We start from the raw sequence: 26,931 nt of genomic DNA, 5'->3' as shown, positions 1-26,931 counted from the left end.
ACTCTACAAAACTTAGTTTTAAAAAATTCTAGTCCCCCAGTTCGATGAGGAAGAACTTAATAACAACAGAGATGGAGCTAGAATAGGGACAAATGCTGATCCCAAGATACTGAGGTACCCTGTGAGCTTCAAGGGCAGCCTACTGCAGACCAGGCATTATGTTCAGCTCCAGAGAACTAGAAATAAAACACACAGCTTTTGTACTTAGGGTATTTTGTACTCTATAAAATAAACATATATCATAAAACATGTGATAAATTTAATATAACAGGTCCTGAGTTGTCACAAAGGAAAAGGGGATGATTAGCTTCCCTTGGAGGTGGGAAAGGGGGTGGATTACAGAATTCACAATGAGGATGACATGTGAAATAAAAATTAAAAATGGATAGGAGCAAAAAAAATGGATAGGAGCTTAACAGGTAGACAAAGAAGGAAAATTATTCAAGGCTGTAGAAACACCATGTGCAAAAATATAACATATTATGGCACATTTGGAAAACCACAAGCCTAGAATGTGGTTCTCCACCCTGAAGAGCAGTGTTAGATGAAGCTAGAAAGACAGTGAAGATATATGTAAATGAGTTTAGATATTAATCCATAGACAAGAGGCATTCAATATTTTCAACTATGACCAACAGTAAGAAATACATTTTGCATCACACCCACAACATATACATATGCACACACATTCACAAATACATGTACAATCAAAATAAAAGTTTCACAGAACAATATTGGTTCTCACATTGTATATTCTTCTATTTTATTCTATCCTATACTCTAAAAAATTGTTGATTTCAATAATCTGAATTGATTTATTGGTCCACTCATGGTTCAGAATCTGACGCTTGAAAAAACACTGTATAGGAAATAGGGAGTTTTCAGCAGCAGTAAAATAATTAGATTTGTGTTTTAAAATGAATATTCTGGTATAGAATATGAATTAGAATGGAGTTGAGACTGAAGGCAAAAAGTCCAGGCCAGAGATGTGGGAAGCTTCAATGAGGTTAGGGACAATAGGATGAAAGAAGGAAACAACTTTGACAGATAGGAGGTAGAATAAGCAATATTTGGTGACCATTTGTCATGTGTGTCAAAATAATGAAAGAATCGAGAATGAGCCCCCTTGACTTTGGTTTGAGTTCCTTTGGCTAAATGAATCATTATTGAAAGAGTGAATGTGAAAAATCTGAGCTGGTTTTGGCACAGTGATGAATTTAGTTTTGAATATATGGATGGGAAATTCTTATCGGATATTAGGCTGGTGATACCCATGAGGTGATTGATTATATAGATCCCGAGTGTAAGAAAAAGTCAATGTATGTGATTGCTACATTTAATGCACATACTTCATACAAATAATCTAGAATGAAGTGAAGAAGATTGGAGAGAGAGCTTAGGGGATGGTGACATTATGGTGTCAGCAGCAGAATAAAAGGGTGGGCATGATGAAGAAGCCACAAATATAGGAAATAAATCAAGGAACATAATATAATGAAAATAAGAAGAAGCAGTACCAGGAAGAAGAAAGTACTTATGAGGGTCAAATAAAGGGGGGATAGGGAATTGCTATGGTAACCAAAAGGCATGACTGTTGGCTTTGGCAATGAATAAGTAATTAATATCTTTAGCAGAAACTGTTCATTGTCTCTCAATATCCATTCTTCTCTCCTTCCATTGTAATAGAAGATGGGATTCTTAGCTAGGAGCATGGCAATCTGGAATAAAGTCTAGTTATTCCAATGTCTTTATATCTGAATGTGAGATGTAACAAAGTTCTGGCCAGTGTGAAGTTAGAAGTGTTATACTTCTGAAAATACTTCTTAAGCCCCAGACAGCATGCACTGTTTCTTCTTGTTCTTCTTCCCTTCTTTTACCTTGTTGCGTGGAACAACATTGCCACAATTTGGAACGTGAGGTTGAGGCCATGCAAGGCAGAGCAATACAATAAAAAGAAGCAAGAACCTATCATGCTTGGTCTGGCTACATTAATTTTTTTATGTGGAAAATAAGCTTCTATCTTATTTAAGCCATCACTATTTTAAGTTTTCTGTCATTAGTATCTGACTCTAATTTATTATACCATGACCTTAAGAAGAATACTCTCAATGGAAATGGTAGAGGGTTAGGTGATGAACTTTTATTGAATATAAATAAAATCTTGTAGGCAAAGACATGAAGTAAATGTTATACCAAAAAGTCATAAAAAGTTCATTTATTTCCTATGAAATTGTATACTGTACTTTGTGCTAGTCATATCTCAAAGTCAATGAAAGCCATGGCTGATAAAGCAATAAGTTACTTATAACATAGAAAATATACTTCATTTCTACACATGATTAGTGGGTATTCTTCTTAAAAGATGACTGCTTATTTAAAAGAAAAAAATGAAATTTTACCATTAATTTACAATTAAATGATAATTAATGACATAGAACTGTTTAACACTTACTATCCCATAAAGAAATGTGGTAAAGCAGTCAAAATACTTCCAGTTCCCATAATGAAGCAACCAATTCCAATTATCTTTGGTCTGTGTAGTTTGGATCCAAAGTAACTCACAAATACAATCACAAACAAATTTCCTAGAAAGAGAATAAAATTATTTTGATATGATTCACTATCACAAACATTGCCAGTACAATTTTGTGTCCAATAAGATGGAAAGCCCCAGATGAATACAAATAAAGCATAAGATATGGTGCCTTTCCCCAAAGGTCATATAATTTAATTGAGAAGATGAAACCCACTTACATTAAACTACTCACTGTAAAGCTGGATGATGTTAAGAAGAAGAAGAAGGAAATTTAGATAGGAAATAAAGCACTTGAATAACTTGGCAATATTAGTGAAGCAAAATTTTATTGAAGAATTTAGAGCTGACTGAATTTTTATTTTATCTTATTATGTTATATTAACCACCATACATTACATCATTAGTTTTTGATGTAGTGTTCCATGATTCATTGTTTGCATATAACACCCAGTACTCCATTCAATACGTGCCCTCTTTAGTACCCATCAACAGGCTAACCCATCCCTCTAACCCCTCCCCTCTAGAACCCTCAGTTTGTTTCTCAGAGTCCATAGTCTTTCATGGTTTGTCTCCCCCTCTGATTTCCCCCCCTTCATTTTTCCCTTCCTACTATCTTCTTCTTCTTTTTTTTAACATATAATGTATTATTTGTTTCAGAGGTACAGGTCTGTGATTCATCAGTCTTACACAATTCACAGCGCTCACCATAGCACATACTCTCCCCAGTGTCTATCACCCAGTCACCCCATCCCTCCCACCCCCCACCACTCCAGCAACCCTGTTTCTTTCCTGAGATTAAGAATTCCTCATATCAGTGAGATCATATGATACCTGTCTTTCTCTGATTGACTTATTTTGCTTAGCATAAAACCCTCTAGTTCCATCCATGTCTGCGCAAATGGCAAGATTTCAGTTTTGTGGGTTTTTTTGATGGCTGCATAATATTCCATTGTATATGTGTGTGTATATATATATATATACACCACATCTTCTTTATCCATTCATCTGTCGATGGACATCTAGGCTCTTTCCATAGTTTAGCTATTGTGGACATTGCTGCTATAAACATTGGGGTGCATGTGCCCCTTCAGATCACTACATTTGTATCTTTGGGGTAAATATCCAGTAGTGCAATTGCTGGGTCGTATGGTAGCTCTATTTTCAACCTTTTGAGAAACCTCCATACTGTTTTCCAGAGTGGCTGCACCAGCTTGCATTCCCACCAACAGCGTAGGAGGGTTCCCCTTTCTCCGCATCCCCGCCAACATCTGTCCTTTCCTGACTTGTTAATTTTAGCCATTCTGACTGGTGTGAGGTGGTGTCTCATTGAGCTTTTGATTTGGATTTCCCTGATGCCAAGCGATGTTGAGCACTTTTTCATGTGTCTGTTGGCCATTTGGATGTCTTCTTTGGAAAAATGTCGGTTCATGTCTTCTGCCCATTTCTTGATTGGATTCTTTGTTCTTTGGGTGTTGAGTTTGATAAGTTCTTTATAGATTTTGGATACTAGCCCTTTATCTGATATGTCATTTGCAAGTATCTTCTCCCATTCTGTCGGTTGTCTTTTGGTTTTGTTGACTGTTTCTTTTGCTGTGCAAAAGCTTTTTATTTTGATGAAGTCCCAATAGTTCATTTTTGCCCTTGCTTCCCTTGCCTTTGGTGATGTTTCTAGGAAGAAGTTGCTGTGGCTGAGGTCGAAGAGGTTGCTGCCTGTGTTCTCCTCTAGGATTTTGATGGACTCCTGTCTCACATTGAGGTCTTTCAACCATTTGGAGTCTATTTTTGTGTGTGGTGTAAGGAAATGTTCCAGTTTCATTCTTCTGCATGTGGCTGTCCAATTTTCCCAACACCATTTGTTGAAGAGACTGTCTTTTTTCCATTGGACATTCTTTCCTGCTTTGTCAAAGATTAGTTGACCATAGAGTTGAGGGTCCATTTCTGGGCTCTCTACTCTGTTCCATTGATCTATGTGTCTGTTTTTGTGCGAGTACCATGCTGTCTTGATGATGACAGCTTTGTAATAGAGCTTGAAGTCCAGAATTGTGATGCCACCAGCTTTGCTCTGCTTTTCCAACATTCCTCTAGCTATTTGGGGTCTTTTCTGGTTCCATACAAATTTTAGGATTATTTGTTCCATTTCTTTGGAAAAATGTTGATGGTATTTTGATAGGGATTGCATTAAATGTGTAGATTGCTCTAGGTAGCATTGACATCTTCACAATATTTGTTCTTCCAATCCATGAGCATGGAACATTTTTCCATTTCTTTGTGTCTTCCTCAATTTCTTTAAGAGTATTTTATAGTTTTCTGAGTACAGATTCTTTACCTCTTTGTTTAGATTTATTCCTAGGTATCTTATGGTTTTGGGTGCAATTGTAAATGGGATCGACTCCTTAATTTCTCTTTCTTCTGTCTTGTTGTTGGTGTATATAAAAGCAACTGATTTCTGTGCATTGATTTTATATCCTGCCACTTTACTGAATTCTTGTATGAGTTCTAGCAGTTTTGGGGTGGAGTCTTTTGGGTTTTCGACATAAAGTATCATATCATCTGCAAAGAGTGAGAGTTTGACTTCTTCTTTGCCGATTTGGATGCCTTTTATTTCTTTTTGTTGTCTAATTGCTGTGGTTAGGACTTCTAGTACTATGTTGAATAGCCGTGGTGATAGTGGACATCCCTGCCGTGTTCCTGACCTTAGGGGGAAAGCTCTTGACTGAATTGTTTTTGACTGGGAAAAAATGCAGAAAATCTTCCTGACCTGAGAGAAAGGTGTTCATTCAAGCATTTATTAATTCACTCCTACCATTCTTTAAATTCCTATTAAGTACCTGCCATAGTGCTAGGAGGTAGAAATATAAAGAAGAAAATAAACCATAGTATTTGTCCTCCAGAAGCTTATATACCAGTGATAAAAATTAGTAGATGAACAGAGGTGCTACTAGACAACAGAAAGGAAAAGCTTAAATTAAGTAGGGGTTACAATAAAGTTTCCTGGAGGAAAGGTCACTTGAGATGTAATGTAGAGTATAAGTTATTTAGATTAACAAGGAGCAGAAGAGCATTCCAAGTGGAAGAAGTCATGACCAACCTGACTCATCTGGAGCTACACATTTAATAACAAATAGACAACAACCAAGAATTACTGAACTTTTGATGGGGGAGAAAAAGCATGTAATAAAAGCACCAAAATGAACTGGCAGATAAAGTAACCCATGGAGAAAACATTAAATAAAGAAACTAAAAAGAGGAGAAACAAAAAAATCTAGTTAGTCTCTCTAGAGGTGAAAGGGTAGGTTGCATCCATAACATAAGAACTGGCAGACAAAAAATAATAAGAGAACAATAAAGAATTTTTGTAAATTAAAAATACTATTAAAACATGTACATCCTGAGACCTGATAAGATGGAAGGTGGTATCAGAGAAGACTGATGGAACATAAAGCAAAAAAGTAGAATTTTAGACAGAAAAAGTTAAAGGAACAAAATTGTGAGGAAATTTAATATTCATCTTATATATGTTTCAGAAGAAAACAAATAAGAAAATAGAGGGGAAGAAACAAATTTAATAATAGAAAATAAATTCCCTGAGTTAAAGAAAGACCTAAGCTTTCAGATACAAACTTCTATATTTCTCCAGCATTAAGTAATGTAAAATAAACAGTTCTGATATATGTTGGTAAAATTTCTGAAATTCAGGGATAAAGAGGAGGTGCATGATAATGACATTGATAATGATTTCTTATGTGTAACACTGAATATTATAAATCAGGTAAATATTTTAAATGTTCTGAGGAAAAATGATTTTGAAAATTTAATTCTATAATCAGACATTATTACTCGAATATAATGATAAAGTAAATACATTTTCCAACAAGCAAGGGCTTAGAAAATATGTTATTTCAATTATTTCCATGCAAAAAATAACTACTTGAAGATATACTCCACAAAAACTAAAGATGAGATTTGAAGTCGTAAGATTCAATTAACAGTGGTAAGCAAAGAAACTAGTAAAACCTAAAACCATGTCTATGTAATTGCTGTTAAATAGCTACAAAGTTTAACAAAAATATTAAGAATCCATTCCTCAATAAAAAGAGACACATACTGAATTAGAATTTGGACAAATTAATAGTCCAAAACTAAAACTTTAGGTGGTTTCATTAAATCTCGGAGGTGGAAGAGTAAAGGATATGCAGGGCATAATAACCTCTTAATCATAAAAAGACAGAATTCATAATAAAAAAATAAATGGGTCTTCCTTTATGCAATTATTTCTTAAAATATTCAATAGCTAATATATTTTTAAATAAGTTAAGTAAACAACAAACTTATTTGTAATTAATACAACAGAAATAATTTTGAGTCTCTTCAAATCATTAAAAAGTCTAAAAAGGGCCTAAGATGGCAGGCACCATGAAGAAGGGGGCTGAGAAGATGTCAATGTTATTTTTGAAGATCAACAAAAGAAAAAAAATTTGCACTGAATACAAGTAAAGCTGAAGGAAGAAAGAAGTGAAAAAGAAACAACTCTAAAATTTAGAAGATGCTTGTGAGGACATCATGCTTGCAGATAATGAGTGCTTAATGATACCTGACCAAATTGGTGATGTTTTCATCAGCCATTCTCAAGAAGAAACATAGGAAATGTTAAAAGAAACAAGAAAAATTTGTAAGAAGAAATTGATGCCTGAGAATCCAGAGTGGAATTAATTCAGTTATATGCAAAATTTGGGAGCAACATAAACCTTGAAGCTGATGAAAGTTAAACATTTTATAATACTTTTAAAAATTTGTTTAATAAACTTGAATATTATTTAAAAAATTTAAAAAGTCTGTAAGGGGGGAGGGCAAAGGTAATGAGCTACCATTTCATGAAATAAGAGAGAATAATATCTAATAATTACATAAAACCTCACTGTTATTAGAGAAATCCAAATTAAAGACAACAAAGCAATATATTCAATGTTAAAAAAAAAGTTTCACCCCAAATTTTATACCCAGTTAAACAGTACAAACCTAACAGAGATTGCTTCAAAGCTGTTCCTCCTTCTCAAATCATTAGAATCATAATCCTCTCCCCAACCTTTAATTTTTAATTAATTAATTTTTTTTTTTTTTGTACTAGGACATCTTCGGAGAGGGAAGGTACAGCCCTGCAAAGCATTAGTTTGCAAGCAGTGAGTTGGTATAGATCAAGGTTTCTCAACCTCTGCATTATTGACATTCTGGGCTAGATAATTCTTTGTCGTGGGTGTTATCCTGTGCATTGTAGGATGTTTAGTGGCACCCCTAGCCTCTACTACTAGATGCCTATAACAGTCTCCCTCCCCTCAGTTATGACAATCAAAAATAACATCAGATATCACTGAATTGTCCCTGGGGGGCAAATTTACTCCTGACTGAAAATCAGTGGTGTAGAGCTTGTATGAACAGTTTTTACCTCTGCAAATCTTGTTACTAATAATAAAAATAGAAATAAAAATTACCAATTTCAAAGCCTCCATCAATTAAGCCAGAAATCGAGGATGATATGTCAAATCTCCTTTCTATTTGAGTGATGGAACTTTTCATGATGACTCCACCTAGTCCCTTACACATAAAGCTCAATGACAGGGCTACTAAGAACATCTAAGAAAAAGCAGAAAGAAAGGATAAAATAATTAATAAAAAGACTATAATGCTTATATATGCAATGAATTAAAAATAACTTATCTTCTTTACTTAAAAACATTATTTTTATCATTAAAATCATACTCAACTTTCCTCTGTACCAACTGGTACTTCCTAATCCTTTTAACGTTATCATCACTATACTGATAAAGCATCATTTTCTAACTTGTTTACAACATCAGATAATTAGAGTAGAACAGTCAAGGCTGTTTTTTTCATTTTATATTTTTAACTGATTTTTAAGAAGCTAGATAATGACCTGAGATGGTGATGATGATAAGCTATTCTTTATTCCCCCCATGAATCATATAGACTAACTGTGAGGGGAGTGGCTAGACATTCTCAAAGATGGCATTTCCAGGAAGTCAGCTGGAAAATGGAACTTTTTTTTTAATTTATAAAACCTCACTATTATTGGAGAAATCCAAATAAAAATGAAAAAAAAAAGCAGTATATTCAACATTCTAAAAAAATACTTTAGTGGTTATAGATATTTTATTTTCAAATTCATTTTAACAAAATGTGTTGATTCATCCTTCTTACAGCCCACATTTATACCCATAAGTAAATTCCTTTTACATCTAACATTAAAATATTATTCTGCTATGGACTATATGTTTGTGTCCCCACCAAATTCATATGTTGAAACCCTAATCCCTAATGTGATGATATTTGGAGAGAGGTCCTTTGGGAATTAGGTCATAAAGATAGAGCCCTCATGCTAGGATTAGTGTCCTTAGAAGGGCTTACTTCTCTCTCTCTCTCAGCTTTGTGAGGACACAAGAAGATAGCCATCTGAAAATGAGGAAGAGTGTTCTCACCGGAACCCAACTATGCTGGTACCGAGATCTCAAGACTTTCAGCCCCCAGAACCATGAGAAATAAATTTCTGTTGTTTAAGCCACCTAGTCTGTGCTATTTTCTTATAGCAACCCAAGCTGATTCAGACAGGTCTTTCTCATTACCTCCTATACCACCAGTGGTAGCCACCATCATGCATAGCCTGGAGCATCACATTAGCCTCTTATTAGATCTTTCTGCTTCTGCTCTCATTCCCCTTACAGTCTCTTCTCAACACAGTAACTACAAAAATTCTTTCAAAGTAAAAATTAGATTATGCCACCATTCCCTGTGTTCCCATCTCCCTCTTAGTAATATCTAGTCTTTCCAATAGCCTACAAGGCTCTAAATGATCTGTCCTCCCCTGATTATCCCTTCCCTAAAAATATTCCATTTTACCCTTCTGATCTCATCTTCTATTACTCTAGTTCTTGCTCATTCCTCTCCATCCACAAGAGCCTTCTTGTTTTACCTTGAGCATTCCAGGTTTATTATTTTGACACAGGTTCTTTGTTCTTGCTTTTCTTCCTTCAGGGAAAGCTCTTCCCCATAGTTATATCCTTTTTTTTTTTAAAGATTTTATTTATTTATTTGACAGAGAGAGACACAGCGAGAGAGGGAACATAAGCATGGGGAGTGGGAGAGGGAGAAGCAGGCTTCCCGCCGAGCAGGGAGCCCGATGCGGGGCTCGATCCCAGGACCCTGGGATCATGACCTGAGCCGACGGCAGACGCTTAAGGACTGAGCCACCCAGGCGCCCCCCATAGTTATATCCTTATCACTCACTCCCTCACATCCTTGAGGCTTTTGCTCAATGTAACTTTCAGAGTGAGGCTTTCCTTACCCATCCTATTTAAAATTATACCACTTTCCCCTCACAATATATTTTATGTATGTATGTATGTATGTCTGTATGTATGTATGTATGTATGTAATATATGTTGCCCTCACTATAACTTTCATTAGGGTAGGATTCTTTTTCATCTGTTTTGTTCACTGGTATATCTCCGGGGCGTAGAACAGTGCCTGCCACAAAGATGTTTAAAAATGTGTTGAGCTTTTGTCTAACTAGAACTTACTATGTGTCTCACATGAGGGTATGCTTGGAGAAGGAGATAAAAGGCCCAATACAGCCCTTCCATGGCTGGAAAAATGTGTGTACTTTCCTTCCCGTATATGGAACTTTTAATGAAGTTGAAAGGGCTTGAGAAAAGTTGTAAATGTTACAACCTATTAGAAATAACGAAGAATTCTTATATAAGATATAGGAAGTCATCTAAGAATGAAACACCAAAGGTAGAAGGGTATCAAAGCCAGTTTTGCTAAGTTGGTAAAGGGAACAACAAGACTCATAGGAAAAAGATATTAAATTTGTCCAGAGAGATTAGACAAAAATTATGAAAATTTTCTTCAAGGACAGCCCATTCTGACATATATAGTATCATTACTATCTTTATATTATAGAACAGAAAGGAAAATTTTCCAGTTCTAATCATTTAAAAAAAATCATGTATTGACACCAGAAATTAAGAAATGGAGATGGGATGGGGCACCTGGGTGGCTCAGTCAGTTCAGCATCCGACTCTTGATATTGGCTCAGGTCATGATCTCAGGGTTGTGAGATCGAGCCCCATGTCAGGCTCCATGCTGGGCGTGGAGCCTGCTTAAGATTCTCTCTCTCTCTCCCTCTGCCCCTCCCTGCACTGTCCCTCTCTCAGCAAGATGACAAAATAGGAACCCTCAATCCTCCTTCCCCCATGGATACATAGACTTAACAACAACAAACTGAATATCTCTGTGAGAAATCCATTTAAAATATTTGTGCATCCTACACAGTGGGAAGCCAACCTCACAAGTTCAGTAGGAAAATCTGTGACACTCCTCAATTTTCCTGCCAAAGCCTTCCCCCAACCAAGCATCATTGATGCAATTGGGACAAAATCCCCAACTCCCATATTCTGTCTGGGGAGAGAAAGGAATAGAACTTATATCCAATGTTCTGACTTGTATGGAGGCAGCATGAGGGACCAGTTTGTATTCAAGTACTGACAAGAGTGGATGGCCACATTTGAGGGTCTCAGAATAAAGACAATAAACCATGAACCAGAATATGTAGTACCATGGATAGACACTAGGTGGAGCACCAGGATAGTAATTTACTAAACCAGGGAGGGTGCAGTTATTTTAGGCACCAGGCAGAAGTCCTTAGTAGACACCAGCAAACTTCTCCAATAGCGCAAGGAGGACACACATCCAGAAGAAACTTGAGAGGTCTAGACAATCTCTAGCTTGGCTACATAGTTAAACTCATCCCTGTACAAAACCACAAAGTCTGAGAGAGTTGGCTGATTTTCAAATGTCAAAGTTCCAACAACAAAAAATAATAAGACATATAAAGAAACAGGAAACCACAACACATTTAAAGGAAGAAATTAAATCTCCAGAAATTGACTCTAAAGAAATGGAGATACATGAACTGCCAGAAAAAGAATTCAAAATTACCATAAGGATATTCAATGAATTAAAACACAAAATAGATATACCTCTAAATGAAATCAGAAAAATAATACATAAACAAAGTGAGATTATTAATGAAGAAACAGAAACTTGGAAGAAGAACCAAACAGAAATTCCAGAACTGAAGAAAACATTACCTGACTTGAAAACTTCACTAGAGGAGCTCAAAATTAAACTTGACCAGACAGAAAAAGAATTAACAAACTCAAAGACTGAGCCAAGAGGGAAAAAAAAATGAATGAATAAATATGAAGAATGTAAAGAACCTATGGGACACCACCATCAAGCAGAACAGTATTTGCATTATAAGAATACCAGAAGAAGAAAGAGAAAGGGGCAGAAAAATTATTTAAAGACTATAGCTCCAAATTTTCCAAATCTAAGTAAAGAAATGTACATGCAAATTTGATAAATTCAAAGAAGCACATCTAGGGTAAATGTAATGAGACCGACACAAAGATACATCATAATCAAACTGTCAAAAGTCACAGACAAAAAGAAAGTCTTGAAAGCAATAGGAGAAAAGTGACTCATCACATACAAGGGAATTCCCATTAGATTATCATCAGATTTTTCAGCAAAAAAAACTTGCAGACTAGAAAGGAATAGAATAAAATATTCAAAGTACTAAAAGAAAAAGGCTGCCAACAAAGAATATTATATCTGTCAAAACTGTCCTTTAAGAATAAGGAGAAATCAAGACTTTCCCAGATAAGTCAAAGCTGAGGGAACTCATAACCACTAGATCTGTCATACAAGAAACAATGAAGGTTCTACAAGTTGAAGTGAAAGGATGATGAATAGCAACACAAAACCATACCAAAATATAATATTCCCTAGTAACGGAAATATAAAATACAATACAATAATGCAATTGTATTGTCTATAGAGTATACATAAAGGGAAATGAAAAGAGAATCAAAATACATCACTACAAAAAAAATTAAACACAGAGAAACATCAAGAGAGGAAAAGAGAACAAAAAATTTTAAGACAGAAAGAAAACAAATGACAAAATGGCAATAGTTCTTTCCTATCCATAATTACTTTAAATGTAACTTGATTGAGTACATTAATTAAAAGACATAGACTGCCTGAATTGATTAAAAAAGTAGGATTCAACTACATGCTGTCTACAAGTGATTCATTTTAGATCTAGGCACCAAAAAGCTAAAAATGAAAGGGTATGTAATAAGCTGAATATTTCTGTCCCTTCAAAATTCATGTTGAAAACCTAATCATCAAAGAGATGGTATTAAGAAGTGGGGCTTTTGGAAGGTTATTTTGGAAGGTCTCTGTCAAGCGGACAGAGACCCCCTGAATAGGATTAGCATCCTTATAAAAGAGACCCCAGAGGGCTCTCCAGCCCTTTTTCCATCATATGAAGACACAATGAGAAAACAGCCATCTATGAACCAGGAAACAAGACATCACCAGGAACCTAATCTGCCAGCACCTTGATCTTGAATTTCCCAACCTCCAAAACTATGAGAGATAAATATTTGTTATTTAAGCCACGCAGTCTATGGTATTTTTGTTATACCTGCTCAAACAGGTGATGAATATTTTATGCAAACAAGAACCTAAAAAGAACAGGGATGGCCATACTTTCATAGATAAAATAGTCTTTAAGACAAAAACTATCACAAGAGACAAAGAAGGACATTACATAAAGAAAAAAGGGTCAATTAATCAGGAAGATATAACAATTATAAACATATATATGTAACTAAAATTAGAAAACTCAAATATTTGAAGCAAACATTGACAGAACTATTAGTAGAAATAGAAACATATTAAAAATAAGAGAATCAATACCCCACTTTTAATAATGGCTAGAACAACCAGATAGGAAATCAAAAGGGAAACAGAAGACTTGAACAACACTGTAAGCCAGTTAGACGCAATTGGACATAGACGTTTATAGAACACTCCATCTATCAGAATATACATTGTTCTCAAGTGCACATGAAACATTTTCCAAAACAGACCATATGTTATGTCACAAAACAGTCCTAACAAATTTAATAAAATTGAAATCATACAATGTATTCTCTTTGACCACAGAAAAATCCACAAATGTGTGGAAATTAACCAATACAACCAATAGATCAAAGAAGAAATCAAAAGAGAATTTAGAAACTATCTGGAGACAAATGAAAATGAAAGCACAATGTACCAAAACATATGGGATGTCATAAAAGCACTAGTAAAAGTGTATAGTGATAGATGATAACATTGAAAAAATAGATCTCAAAACAACAACCTATCCTTATACCTCGGCTCCTCCAGGGTGGAGATTGGGAGGCCGCCATTTTCACTCTCGGCCTCCAAAGCTGTACGGAAAGCTTGCAGGGAACAAAAGCTCCCGAGGTCTAGACAAAGAAGAAAAAACTCAACCCAAAGTTACCAGAATTAAGTAAATAATAAGGATTTTAGAGTAGAGATAAATGAAAAAGGGAATAGAAAAACAATAGAAAAAAATCAATGAGGGCGCCTGGGTGGCTCAGTTGGTTAAGTGACTGCCTTTGGCTCAGGTCATGATCCTGGAGTCCCTGGATCGAGTCCCACATCAGGCTCCCTGTTCGGCAGGGAGTCTGCTTCTCCCTCTGACCCTCCCCCCTCTCATGTGTTCTCTCTCATTCTCTCTCTCTCAAATAAATAAATAAAATCTTTAAAAAAAAAAAGAAAAAGAAAAAATCAATGAAACTAAGAGTTAGATTTTGAAAGAATCAACAAAATTGACAAAAACTTAGATTAAGAAAAAGAGGAGACTCAAATAGCTAAAATTAGAAATGAAAGAGGAAACATTATAAATAATGTCATGGAAATTAAAATAAGTTATGAACAATTATATGCCAAAATATTGGGCAACCTAGAAGAAATGGATAAATTACTAGAAACATACAACTTACCAGGAATGAATAATGAAGAAATAAAAAATCTGAACAGACCTGTATCTAGTGAGGAGATTGAAACTGTAATTAGAAACTTCCCAACAAAGAAAGTCTAGGACAGGATGGTTTCACTGGAGAATTCTACCAAACATTTAAAGAATTAATGCTAATGCTTCACAAACAGTTCCAAAGAATTGAAGAGGAGGGGATACTCCCAAATTCATTAAATGAGGCCACATGACCTGATATCAAAGCCAGACAAAGACATCACAAGGAAAGAAACTACAGACTAGTATCCCTGATGAATACTGTTGTAAAGATTCTCAACAAAATACTAGCAAACAGTAATTAAGAGTGCATTAAAAGGATTATACATCATAACCAAGTGGAATTTATAACTGGAATGCAAGTCAGATTGTTGAAAATCCTACTTATGAAAATCCATCAATGTAACATATCACATTAACAAAATGAAGAATAAAACCACATAATCATCTCAATAGATGCAGAAAAAGCATTTCACAAAATTCAGCTGTCTTATGATAGAAGCACTCAACAAACTAGGAATAGAAGGAAACACTGAAAACTTTTCCTCTGAGATCAGGAACAAGGCAAGGATGCCCACTGTAGCCACTACTACTCAACAAAGTACTAGAAGTTCTAGCCAGAGTAATTAGACCAAAAAATATATATATATATATTAAAGGCGTACAAACTGGAAAAGAAGTAAAATTATATTTTTACCATATTATTTATTTATAATTTATATTATTATTATTTGTTCACAGATGACATGAACTTATTTGTAGAAATCTGTAAGGATTCCACACAAAAAAAGCTACTAGAACTACTAAACAAATACAGCAAAGATACAGGATAAAAAATTAACACTCAAAAATCAGTTGTATTTCTATACACTGAAAATAAGCAATCTGAAACAGAAATTAAGAAAAGAATCCCGGAGTGGGGCAGAGGAAGATGGCGGAGGAGTAGGAGACCTGGATTTCGTCTGGTCTCAGGAATTCAGCTGGATAGGGATCAAACCATTCTGAACACCTACAAACTCAACAGGAGATCGAAGAAAAGAATAGCAACAACTCTCTGAACAGAAAAGCGACCACTTTCTAGAAGGTAGGCCGTGCAGAGAAGTGAAGCCCAGGCGATATTCGGGAGGATAGACGGTGGGGGAGGGGCCTCCATCAGCCGCTTCTGGCAAGTGATAGAGCTGCGGAGGATAAAATCGGAACTTTTAGAAGTCTGCTCTGCTGAGGGATGTCACTCCGGTGGCTAAGCGGGGGGTGGAACCCTCGCGGGACAGTGTGGTCTCAGGACCCTCGGGGTCACAGGAAGACCGGGGGTGCCTGAGTGCGGCAGAGCTCCCAGGTATCGGAGCAGGGAAGCTGGCTGCAGAGACGGAGCCGAGGAGCGGGCTCTCAGCTCGGGGTTGCCATAAACCGTGATCCGCGGCACAGTCGGCCACTGCTCCTCCAGTAGGGACCCAACCAGCGGCAGATCTGGGGAGACTCCCCTTCCTCCCTGGGAGGAGCGGCACGGGAGCGCACCGCAGGGATCTGCTGGGTTTGGAGACTCCACACGGGGTCAGGTGCCAGAGATAGAAACGCTCGGTCATAGGCCGGGTGAGCACGGAGTGCGGCCGGAGACCAGGGAGACGGGAGTGACTCACTGCTTTTCTCTGGGGGCTCACTGAGGAGTGGGACCCCGAGTTCTCGGCTCCTCCAGGGTGGAGATTGGGAGGCCGCCATTTTCACTCTCGGCCTCCAAAGCTGTACGGAAAGCTTGCAAGGAACAAAAGCTCCTGAGAGCAAACCCGAGCAGATTACTTAGCCCAGACCCACAAGGGCTGGGCAATTCCACCTCCGGCAAAGACATTTGGGAACCACGGCAACAGGCCCCTCCCCCAGAAGATCAGCGAGAACAGCCAGCCAAGACCAAGTTTACCGATCAATGAGAACAGCAGAACTCCAGAGCTAGGGGAATACTGCACATAGAATCCATGGCTTTTTTACCATGATTCTTTACTCTTTCAAAGTTAATTTTTTTTTAACTGTCTTTTTCTTTTTTGAATTTTTCTTTTTCCCTTTTTCAACCAACATCTTATCAATCCCCTTTTTAAAAAACATTTTTATTTTTCATTTTTAGAGTCATATTCTATCCCTTCATAGTAGTTACCCTTATTATTGGCATATATATATAAATTGTTCTCTCTTTAAAATTTTGAGATAGTTTCTTCTAACAGATCAAAATATACCCTAAATCTCTAGTGTATGGTTTTGTTCTACTCTCCTGCCTGATCACATTCTCTCCCTTTTTTTTTAAATCCTCTTCTTTCTTTTTTCAAACAACTTATCAATTCCTTTTATAAAATTTTTTATAATTTTCATCTTTACAGTCATATTCCATCCCTTCATCATATCAACCCTTATTTTTGTACATGTATAAGTTTTTCTTTCTTTAAAATTTCGGGAGGCACTTTCTTCTAACAGACCAATATACATCCAAAATCTAGTGTGTGGCACTGATCTATGCACCAGCCTGATCATATTTGATCATATTCTGTTTTTTTTCTTTTTGTTCTGTTTTTATCTTTTTCTCTTTTCTTTTTCTTTTTCCTTTCTTTCCCTTTCTTTTCCCCCGGCTTCAGGTCTTTTCTGATTTGTTTAGAGTATATTTTCTGGGGACGTTGTTACCCTGTTAGCATTTTGTTCTCTCATTAATCTATTCTCCTCTGGACAAAATGACAAGATGGGAAAAATCACCTCAACAAAAAGAACAAGAGGTAGTACTGACTGCCAGGGACCTACTCAGTATGGACATTAGTACGATGTTGGATCTAGAGTTCAGAATCATGACTTTAAAGATACTAGCTGGGCTTGAAAAAAGCATGGAAGTTATTAGAGAAACCCTTTCTGGAGAAATAAAAGAACTAAAATCTAACCAAGTCGAAATCAAAAAGGCTATTAATGAGGTGCAATAAAAAATGGGGGCGCTAACTGCTAGGATAAATGAGGCAGAAGTATCAGTGATATAGAAGACCAAATGATGGAAAATAAAGAAGCTGAGAAAAAGAGAGATAAACAACTACTGGATCACAAGGGCAGAATTTGAGAGATAAGTGATACCATAAGATGAAACAACATTAGAATAATTGGGATCCCAGAAGAAGAAGAAAGAGAGAGAGGGGTAGAAGGTATATTGGAGGAAATTATAGCAGAGAACCTGCCTAATTTGGGGAAGGAAACAGGCATCAAAATCCAGGAGGCACAGAGAACCCCTCTCAAAATCAATAAAAATAGGTCAACACCCTGACATCTAATAGTAAACTTACGAGTCTCAGAGACAAAGAGAAAATCCTGAAAGCAGCTCGGGAGAAGAGATGCGTAACCTACAATGGTAGAAACATTAGATTGGCAACAGACCTATCCAGAGAGACCTGGCAGGTCAGAAAGGACTGGATGATATACTCAGAGCACTAAATGAGAAAAATATGCAGCCAAGAATACTATATCCAGCCAGGCTGTCACTGAAAATAGAAAGAGAGATAAAAAGCTTCCAGGACAAACAAAAACTAAAGGAATTTGCAAACACGAAACCAACCCTACAAGAAATCTTGAAAGGGGTCCTCTAAGCAAAGAGAGAGCCTAAAAGGAACATAGACCAGAAAGGAACACAGGCAATATACAGTAACAGTCACCTTACAGGCAATACAATGGCACTAAATTCCTATCTTTCAATAGTTACCCTGAATGTAAATGGGCTAAATGTCCCCCACCAAAAGACACAGGCTATCAGATTGGATTAAAAAACAAGACCCATCGATATGCTGTCTGCAAGAGACTCATTTTAGACCCAAAGGCACACCCAGATTGAAAGTGAGGGGGTGGAAAACCATTTACCATGCTAATGGACACCAAAAGAAAGCTGGGGTGGCAATCCTTATATCAGACAAATTAGATTTTAAACCAAAGACTGTAATAAGAGATGAGGAAGGACACTATACCCTACTTAAAGGGTCTATCCAACAAGAAGATCTAACAATTGTAAATATCTATGCCCCTAACATGGGAGCAGCCAATTATATAAGAACAGTAGAACAGATCAACGAAACTAGGAGCTGGTTCTTTGAAAGAATTAACAAGATTGATAAACCCCTGGCCAGACTTATCAAAAAGAAAAGAGAAATGACCCTAATCAACAAAATAATGAATGAAAGAGGAGAGATCACAACCAACACCAAAGAAATACAAACAATTATAAGAACATATTATGAGCAACTCTATGCCAGCAAATTAGATAACCTGGAAGAAATGGATGCATTCCTAGAGATGTCTAAACTACCAAAACTGAACCAGGAAGAAATAGAAAACCTGAACAGACATATAACCACTAAGGAAATGGAAGCAGACATCAAAAATCTCCCAACAAACCAAAGTCCAGGGCCAGATGGCTTCCCAGGGGAATTCTACTAAACATTTAAAGAAGAATTAATACCTATTCTTCTGAAACTGTTCCAAAAAATAGAAATGGAAGGAAAACTCCCAAACTCGTTTTATGAGGCCACCATTACCTTGATCCCAAAACCAGACAAAGACCCCATCAAAAAGGAAAATTACAGACCAAATATCCTTGATGAACATGGATGCAAAAATTCTCACCAAAATACTAGCCAATAGGATCCAACAGTACATTAAAAGGATTATTCACCACGACCAAGGGGGATTTATCCCTGGCTGCAAGGTTGGTTCAATATCCACATATCAATCAATGTGATACAATACATTAACAAAAGAAAGAACAAGAACCACATGATCCTCTCAATAAATGCAGAAAAAGCATTTGACAAGGTACAGCATCCTTTCTTGATCAAAACTCTTCAGAGTATAGGGATAGAGTGTACATACCTCAATATCATAAAAGCCATCTATGAAAAACCCACAGCGAATATCATTCTCAATGGGGAAAGACTGAGAGCTTTCCCCCTAAGGTCAGGAATGCGGCAGGGATGTCCACTATCACCACTGCTATTCAACATAGTATTAGAAGTCCTAGCCACAGCAATCAGACAACAAAAAGAAATAAAAGGCATCCAAATTGGCAAAGAAGAAGTCAAACTCTCACTCTTTGCAGATGATATGATACTTTATGTCAAAAACCCAAAAGACTCCACCCCAAAACTGCTAGAACTCATACAGGAATTCAGTCAAGTGACAGGATATAAAATCAATGCACAGAAATCAGTGGCATTCCTATACACCAACAACAAGACAGAAGAAAGAGAAATTAAGGAGTCGATCCCATTTACAATTGCACCCAAAACCATAAGAAACCTAGGAATAAATCTAACCAAAGAGGCGAAGGATTTGTACTCAGATAACTATAAAATACTCATGAAAGAAATTGAGGAAGACACAAAGAAATGGAAAAATGTTCCATGCTCATGGATTGGAAGAACAAATATTGTGAAGATATCAATGCTACCTAGAGCAATCTACACATTCAATGCAATCCCCATCAAAATACCATCCACTTTTTTCAAAGAAATGGAACAAATAATCCTAAAATTTATGTGGAACCAGAAAAGACCCTGAATAGCCAGAGGAATGTTGAAAAAGTAAAGCAAAGCTGGCGGCATCACAATTCCGGACTTCCAGCTCTACTACAAAGCTGTCATCATCAAGACAGTATGGTACTGGCACAAAACAGACACATAGATCAATGGAACAGAATAGAGAGCCCAGAAATGGACCCTCAACTCTATGGTCCACTAATCTTCGACAAAGCAGGAAAGAATGTCCAATGGAAAAAAGACAGCCTCTTCAACAAATGGTGTTGGGAAAATTGGACAGCCACATGCAGAAGAATGAAACTGGACCACTTCCTTACACCACACACAAAAATAGACTCCAAATGGTTGAAAGACCTCAATGTGAGACAGGAGTCCATCAAAATCCTAAAGGAGAACACAGGCAGCAACCTCTTCGACCTCAGCCACAGCAACTTCTTCCTAGAAACATCACCAAAGGCAAGGGAAGCAAGGGCAAAAATGAACTATTGGGACTTCATCAAGATAAAAAGCTTTTGGGGGTGCCTGGGTGGCTCAGTCATTAAGCATCTGCCTTCGGCTCAGGTCATGATCCCAGAGTCCTGGGATCGAGCCCCACATGGGGCTCCCTGCTCAGTGGGGAGCCTGCTTCTCCCTCTCCCACTCCCCCTGCTTGTGTTCCCTTTCTCGCTGTGTCTCTCTGTCAAATAAATAAATAAAAATCTTTAAAAAAAAAGAAAAAGATAAAAAGCTTTTGCACACAAGAAATAGTCAACAAAACCAAAAGACAACCGACAGAATGGGAGAAGATATTTGCAAATGACATATCAGATAAAGGGCTAGTATCCAAAATCTATAAAGAACTTATCAAACTCAACACCCAAAGAACAAATGATCCAATCAAGAAATGGGCAGAAGACATGAACAGACATTTTTCCAAAGAAGACATCCAAATGGCCAACAGACACATGAAAAAGTGCTCAACATTGCTCGGCATCAGGGAAATCCAAGTCAAAAGCCCAGTGAGATACCACCTCACACCAGTCAGAATGGCTAAAATTAACAAGTCAGGAAAGGACAGATGTTGGCGGGGATGCGGAGAAAGGGGAACCCTCCTACGCTGTTGGTGGGAATGCAAGCTGGTGCAACCACTCTGGAAAATAGTATGGAGGTTCCTCAAAAAGTTGAAAATAGAGCTACCATATAATCCAGCAATTGCAGTACTGGGTATTTACCCCAAAGACACAAATGTAGGGATCCGAAGGGGTACGTGCACCCCAATGTTTATAGCAGCAATGTCCACAATAGCTAAACTGTGGAAAGAGCCAAGATGTCCATCGACAGACAAATGGATAAAGAAGATGTAGTATATATATATACAATGGAATATTATGCAGCCATTAAAAGGAATGAGATCTTGCCATTTGCAATGACATGGATGGAACTGGAGAGTGTTATGCTGAGCGAAATAAGTCAATCAGAGAAAGACATGTTTCATATGACCTCACTGATATGAGGAATTCTTAATCTCAGGAAGCAAACTGAGGGTTGCTGGAGTGGGGGGTGGGGTGGGAGGGATGGGGTGGCTGGGTGGTAGACACTGGGGAGGGTATGTGCTATGGTGAGTGCTGTGAATTGTGCAGGACTGTTGAATCACAGATCTGTACCTCTGAAACAAAAAATGCAATATATGTTAAGAAAAGAAAAAAAGAAGAAGATAGCAGGAGGGGAAGAATGAAGAGGGGGAAATCGGAGGGGGAGACGAACCATGATAGATGATGGATGCTGAAAAACAAACTGAGCGTTCTAGAGGGGAGGAGGGTGGGAGGATGTGTTAGCCTGGTAATGGGTATTAAAGAGGGCATGTTCTGCATGGAGCACTGGGTGTTGTGCACAAACAATGAATCATGGAACACTACATCAAAAACTAATGATGTAATGTATGGTGATTAACATAACAATAAAAAAATTGAAAAGAAAAGAATCCCATTTACTATAGCATTGAAGGAATAAAATATTTAAGAATAAACTAAGGAGGTGAAAGTCTTATATGCTAAAAACTACAAAACATTGCTAAAGAAATCAAAGAAGATCAAATAAATGGAAAGACATTTGTGCTAGTAGATCGGAAGATGTAATATTGTTAAAATGTCCATGTTACTCAAAGTTAAAATGTTCATACTACTAAGTGGGGGTATGCTGATGATCAGGGGAGGCATGTTAAACAAGGAAAGATGCATGTTTTCACTTACTGAGTGAGTGGGATACCCAATTAACCTCCTGTCAGTTTTCCCTGGGACCTCTCTTCATCCCCTTATCAGTGTTTTTGCCTTTGATGGACCCTTGGAGCCACTTCCATGCTTTTCAGTTTTCTTCTCTTGCACTTGTCTTGGACTAGGATTTCTTTCTAATTCTTTTTACTATTTACCTTTCAGAAAACCCTCATGGTTTTGGATTTACAGAATATATCACTTCTTGTTTTCTAGCAGAGTAATGAGTTACTTTTAATACCTTTTAGATTATTCATTAGAATTGGAGGGAGGAAGAGGTGGCTTCTGCCTTATGCTCAGTCTGCTGTGAAGAGCTAGAAGGCTTCAAGTTTTGGCTCTCTTCTAATGAATAAATAGAAAAAAAATGTTACCAGGCTCTCCATCACACTCAGATGCCTAACACGTAATGAGCAAAGACTCAATAAGTGTTTTTGGGTTGTTGGATAAATTATTATTCCCCCAATTCAGATTATAAATCTGGTACAGAGTCAACATGTAGTGAAACCTCTCATTTCTTAGTTTCCTCAGTTTTTCAATGGAGATAATTATAGTAAAGTTGTTATGAGGATTACTTTAAATCATATACCTAAAATTCTTGACACAGGGCTAGGCACACAGTGAGCGCTGATAAATGTATTTTTATTACCATTATGATCTAGCATCATCCAGTTTTTAGCTTTAGGTTCATTCAGATCAAAACAGGGCTTATGATCATTTAGCTAAGCACAGTTTTATGCCATATACTATGACAGGTATTGCAGAATCAGTAATGAGCATATTGACAATATGATTTATTGATTACTGAAGAAATAGAAAAGTGAACTCATCTAAATGCTGACCATCAAAGCACTCATTTGTGAAATCAAAGAGGAGAAAATTTCAGAAAGTAATAGAATATCTCATTAAAGCAGATATAAATATAATCAAATATAAACCCTGTCCTGTATGAGAGGAAATTCCTAGAAGTTCAGAGAAAGCTTTTTCACAGTTCGTATCTTCAATCTTAAAAGGCAAATTAGCTCAATATAAGAGAGACTCAAAAAAGTAAAAATCTCACAGTATAATTCTAAACTGCTTTTTTAAAAAAGGAAAAAGTTCACTGAACTCTACCTCTGAAACTAATAATACACTATATGTTAATTAATTGCATTTAAATAAAATAAAATTTTAAAAATAAAAATTAAACTAAAATTGAAAAAAGAAAAAGGTAATAGATGTAAACACATAGCCATAATAGAATCTCTCCAATGAAATGAGTTCATATAGATAGATTTATAAATGTGCTTTCTTTTAATCGAACTATAACCCTATGAGATGGGCAATTTTAACCCTGTTCCTAATGCAGGACTAAAGTGCAGAGAAAGAATGATATGATGATTTTCTCAGAACTTAAAAAATCAAAAGGAATAAGAAAGCTGAAATCTTTAGTGAAAAACATTAAAAGGCCTATGCCATGAAGTAGAGAACTTAAGACTGAAAGATTTCAAAACAGAGATAAAAATGTTCACAATTATCAAATGGATATTAAAGTATCACAGGTAGAAGGAGATAACCCATTCAGGTAAGAGATAAAGTCTATATTTACCTGCAATCATGGCAAGTAAGTCCATTATACTTTTTGGCGAGAGTTCTGGAATTGAAGTCGGAAGACCATTCCAAGTTTCCATTTTGCCAGAGGTACAGCCATGATTAACTCAGTTAACTCATTTGAACCACAATTCATTTACTCAGCAAACCATTTATTGAGCAACTCCAATATGGCAAATACTCTGCTACATCTTGGAATTGAGACAAGTGCAGAGTAAGAAGGGCAGTAAAAGCTGGACATAATAAGTGCCCTAAAAGAACTAATAATTTCCTGGGGCAAAAACAATAAATAATGCCAGCATAATATAATGAATACTATAAATGTATAATGTCATGAGTACATAGGAAAGATGATTAATTCTGTTTATACTGGTTAAAGTTTCTATAGGTGTGGTGACATTTGAACTAAGTCTTTAAGAGATAATAGAAACTTAGAATTTGAAGAAGAAATAAACATTTAAAACAAAATAGGAAACACATGAAAAGCCCAAGTAGTGAAAGAACACAGATAATTTGAAAAACAGAAAGATTATCTGTGTGGGTGGAACATAAGGATAGAAATATGCCAAACATTGGGAGATGAAATTGTGTTTTTAAATGTAACATAAGGAAATTAAATTTTAGAGGGCTGATTCCAGTATCTGTGTAAAAGATGGACTTAATAACAAAGAAATTTGTTAGAAAGCTGATTTCAGAAAAAAAAAAAGCTAATGGTTGGAAAGAAGGAAACAAAAGATCACAGACACACTTTGGAGACGTTTAAGATGAGAATCAACAAGATGTGGGAATAAGGAAAAATGAGTTTTCTGAGTTTATTTTCTAAGTTTCTAGTTTGGATAACTGTATATACTAATATTGTTATTTTAGTTGAGAAAAAGAGAAGTCTTGGGGTTAAAAACAATGAAATCATCTTTTCAAAAGTCAAGTTTGAGATTCCTAAAAATAAACATGCATCAGGTAGACACAAATGGCAGGCTTGGTGCTCAAGAGAGAGTTTTGTCTGGAGGCAATTGGGAAGAGTTGTATAATTAATCCATTTTCAAGTTTATGCCATTAAATAATCTCCTGCCCCACTGCACCCTGGCTTTTCCATAACTCTCTCTTTCCATAACTCACAAACAAGTGAGTTGTTTACATTTGCGCAAATCAAATCCTATTTTTTGCATCACTCCTCTCAAGTATCCTGAGCCGGCTTATGTTATTCTCGTTTTTCAATTTTTTTTTCAGGGTTTTGTTTCAGACTCGCTTTTTTTACTCCACATACCCTTTACACATACCATTTGTCATTGTTTTTATTACCAGCTAGATGCTGATGATTACCAAACCTATATCTTGAGCCATGATTGCTTTTGCTGAGTTTTACATTGCTTTTCCAAAGTGCCTATGTTAGAACTCCACTGAGGCTTTTGATTGCTATGTCCAGATCTCTCTCTTCTTCTTCCTTTTTCACGTCTTCTTCCTGTGTCACTATCTTCTATTTGCTGCTCAAGCTAGAAGCTGCACTATTCTGGGTTACATCCAATCAATTCCCCAAAGTTAAAAATTTAACCTTATAAATATCTCTCTTTTGAACATGCTTCACTTTATATTTCTACTTAAATGACCATCATTTCACTCAGATTACCACCTTTTCTAACCGGCATCTCTCTTTCCTCATTGTTACCCTTTTCACACGGCAGCCAGGGTGATCTTTAAATATGTATAACAATTTCCACTTCCAAAAGAGCTCAGTAAGTTCCCACGAAACTGATCCTCCAGCAAATAACAATTGTAAAGTCTAAGGGGAAACCAAAAACCACCTGGAGGAAGACATGGGAGGACAAACAAAAGCAGTCAGACTCCGGATAGGCGTTGATACTTAGAAGAAGAAAATGTGTAAGATTAGTTTCCCATTCTTATGGCTTTGAGGTGAGGCCACAGCACCTTCAAAGCTAAAACTCTTAGGACTACTGGGTGGCTTGTCCATTGAGTGAACTACTCTTGACTTCTACTCCGGTCATGATCTCTGGGTCGTGAGATCGAGCCTGCTTAGGATTCTCTCTCTGTCTCCCTCTCCCTCTCCTCCTACCCCCTGCACTTGTGCATATGTGCTTTCTCTCTCGGGGGTAGGAGGGAAGCAAAAACAAAAACCCTGTGGTCCTTTTAGCCTGAAAAATGAAAAAGAAGAGTTTAGGTTAACCACAGCCACCTAAAAGTTAGGGGGAGAATCTTATAAAGGAGAGATCCAGAGAAGGTAGGTGGGGAGGGGGCAGCTGGGATGATAAGAAGTCAGGCAAAATTAGAAAATAGGATGAGTATACACTAATTAAATATTTGCTGGAATTTAATCCTTCACTGTTTCCATTTTTATTCTTAGAGCTCTTATTTTTTAAAAAACTTATTTTCCATGTTAATATGATGATATGAGGCACTGTTTCAGCTTGTTTTACTGAAATGCAAAATTATCATGAATACTACAAATTATTATTTTTAAAGATTTTATTTATTTATTTGACAGAGAGACACAGTGAGAGAGGGAACACAAGCCGGGGGAGGGAGAGAGGGAGAAGAAGGCCTCCTGTGGAACAGGAGCCCGACGTGGGGCTCAATCCCAGGACCCTGGGATCATGACCTGAGCCGAAGGCAGATGCTTAATGACCCAGGCGCCCCGAATACTACAAATTATTATTTGATCTTTTTTTGTTTTCAGTTATCTCTTGAAAACTACATCTAATGTTTTTCCTGCCTTTTAGAATCAAGGAGGGTTTTTAAATTAATCTTAATTTAATAATATTCGTAATGTAAAATTATTATGCTACTTGCTTTACTGAAATAAATTTATTTTTTCTCATCTTCAAATAGTACTGTTGCTTAGAAGAATTTCTAGTTAGGATGCCTTGTGAATGAAGAAAGTAACTGCAGGTGTGGTAGAAATAGGAAGAGAACTGGAATTAGAAGTCTAGTCTGAAGATGTGGCTGAATTGCTGCAATCTCCTGATAAAACTTTAATGGAAGAGGAGTTGCTTCTTATGGATAAACAAATAAAGTGGTTTCTTGAGAGGCAGTCTACTCCTG

General features: G+C 36.7%; 1 protein-coding gene and 1 pseudogene across 4 annotated transcripts in view; one reads left to right on the top strand and one right to left on the bottom strand.

Annotated features, from left to right (window-relative positions):
* SLCO1B3 (solute carrier organic anion transporter family member 1B3) overlaps window positions 1-26,931 on the bottom strand; it is a 77,073-nt gene that overhangs the window by 39,978 nt on the left and 10,164 nt on the right. For 3 of the 4 annotated variants that reach the window (XM_078075708.1, XM_078075707.1, XM_036119177.2), the window contains exons 3-4: window positions 8,023-8,164; window positions 2,453-2,585 (exon numbers count right to left, since the gene is read on the bottom strand). In XM_078075708.1, the coding sequence (XP_077931834.1) occupies window positions 2,453-2,585; window positions 8,023-8,164 (275 nt within the window). The remainder of the gene's footprint in view (window positions 1-2,452; window positions 2,586-8,022; window positions 8,165-26,931) is intronic. The other variant, XM_078075709.1, reaches the window with a different exon arrangement.
* Window positions 6,938-7,302, top strand: LOC118552640 (prefoldin subunit 4 pseudogene; annotated as a pseudogene).

The sequence above is a fragment of the Halichoerus grypus genome, chromosome 6 (assembly GCF_964656455.1).
Source record: "Halichoerus grypus chromosome 6, mHalGry1.hap1.1, whole genome shotgun sequence".
NCBI lineage: Eukaryota > Metazoa > Chordata > Mammalia > Carnivora > Phocidae > Halichoerus > Halichoerus grypus.
Note: the sequence above shows the minus strand (reverse complement) of the source record. Positions and strands in the feature narration are given on the sequence as shown.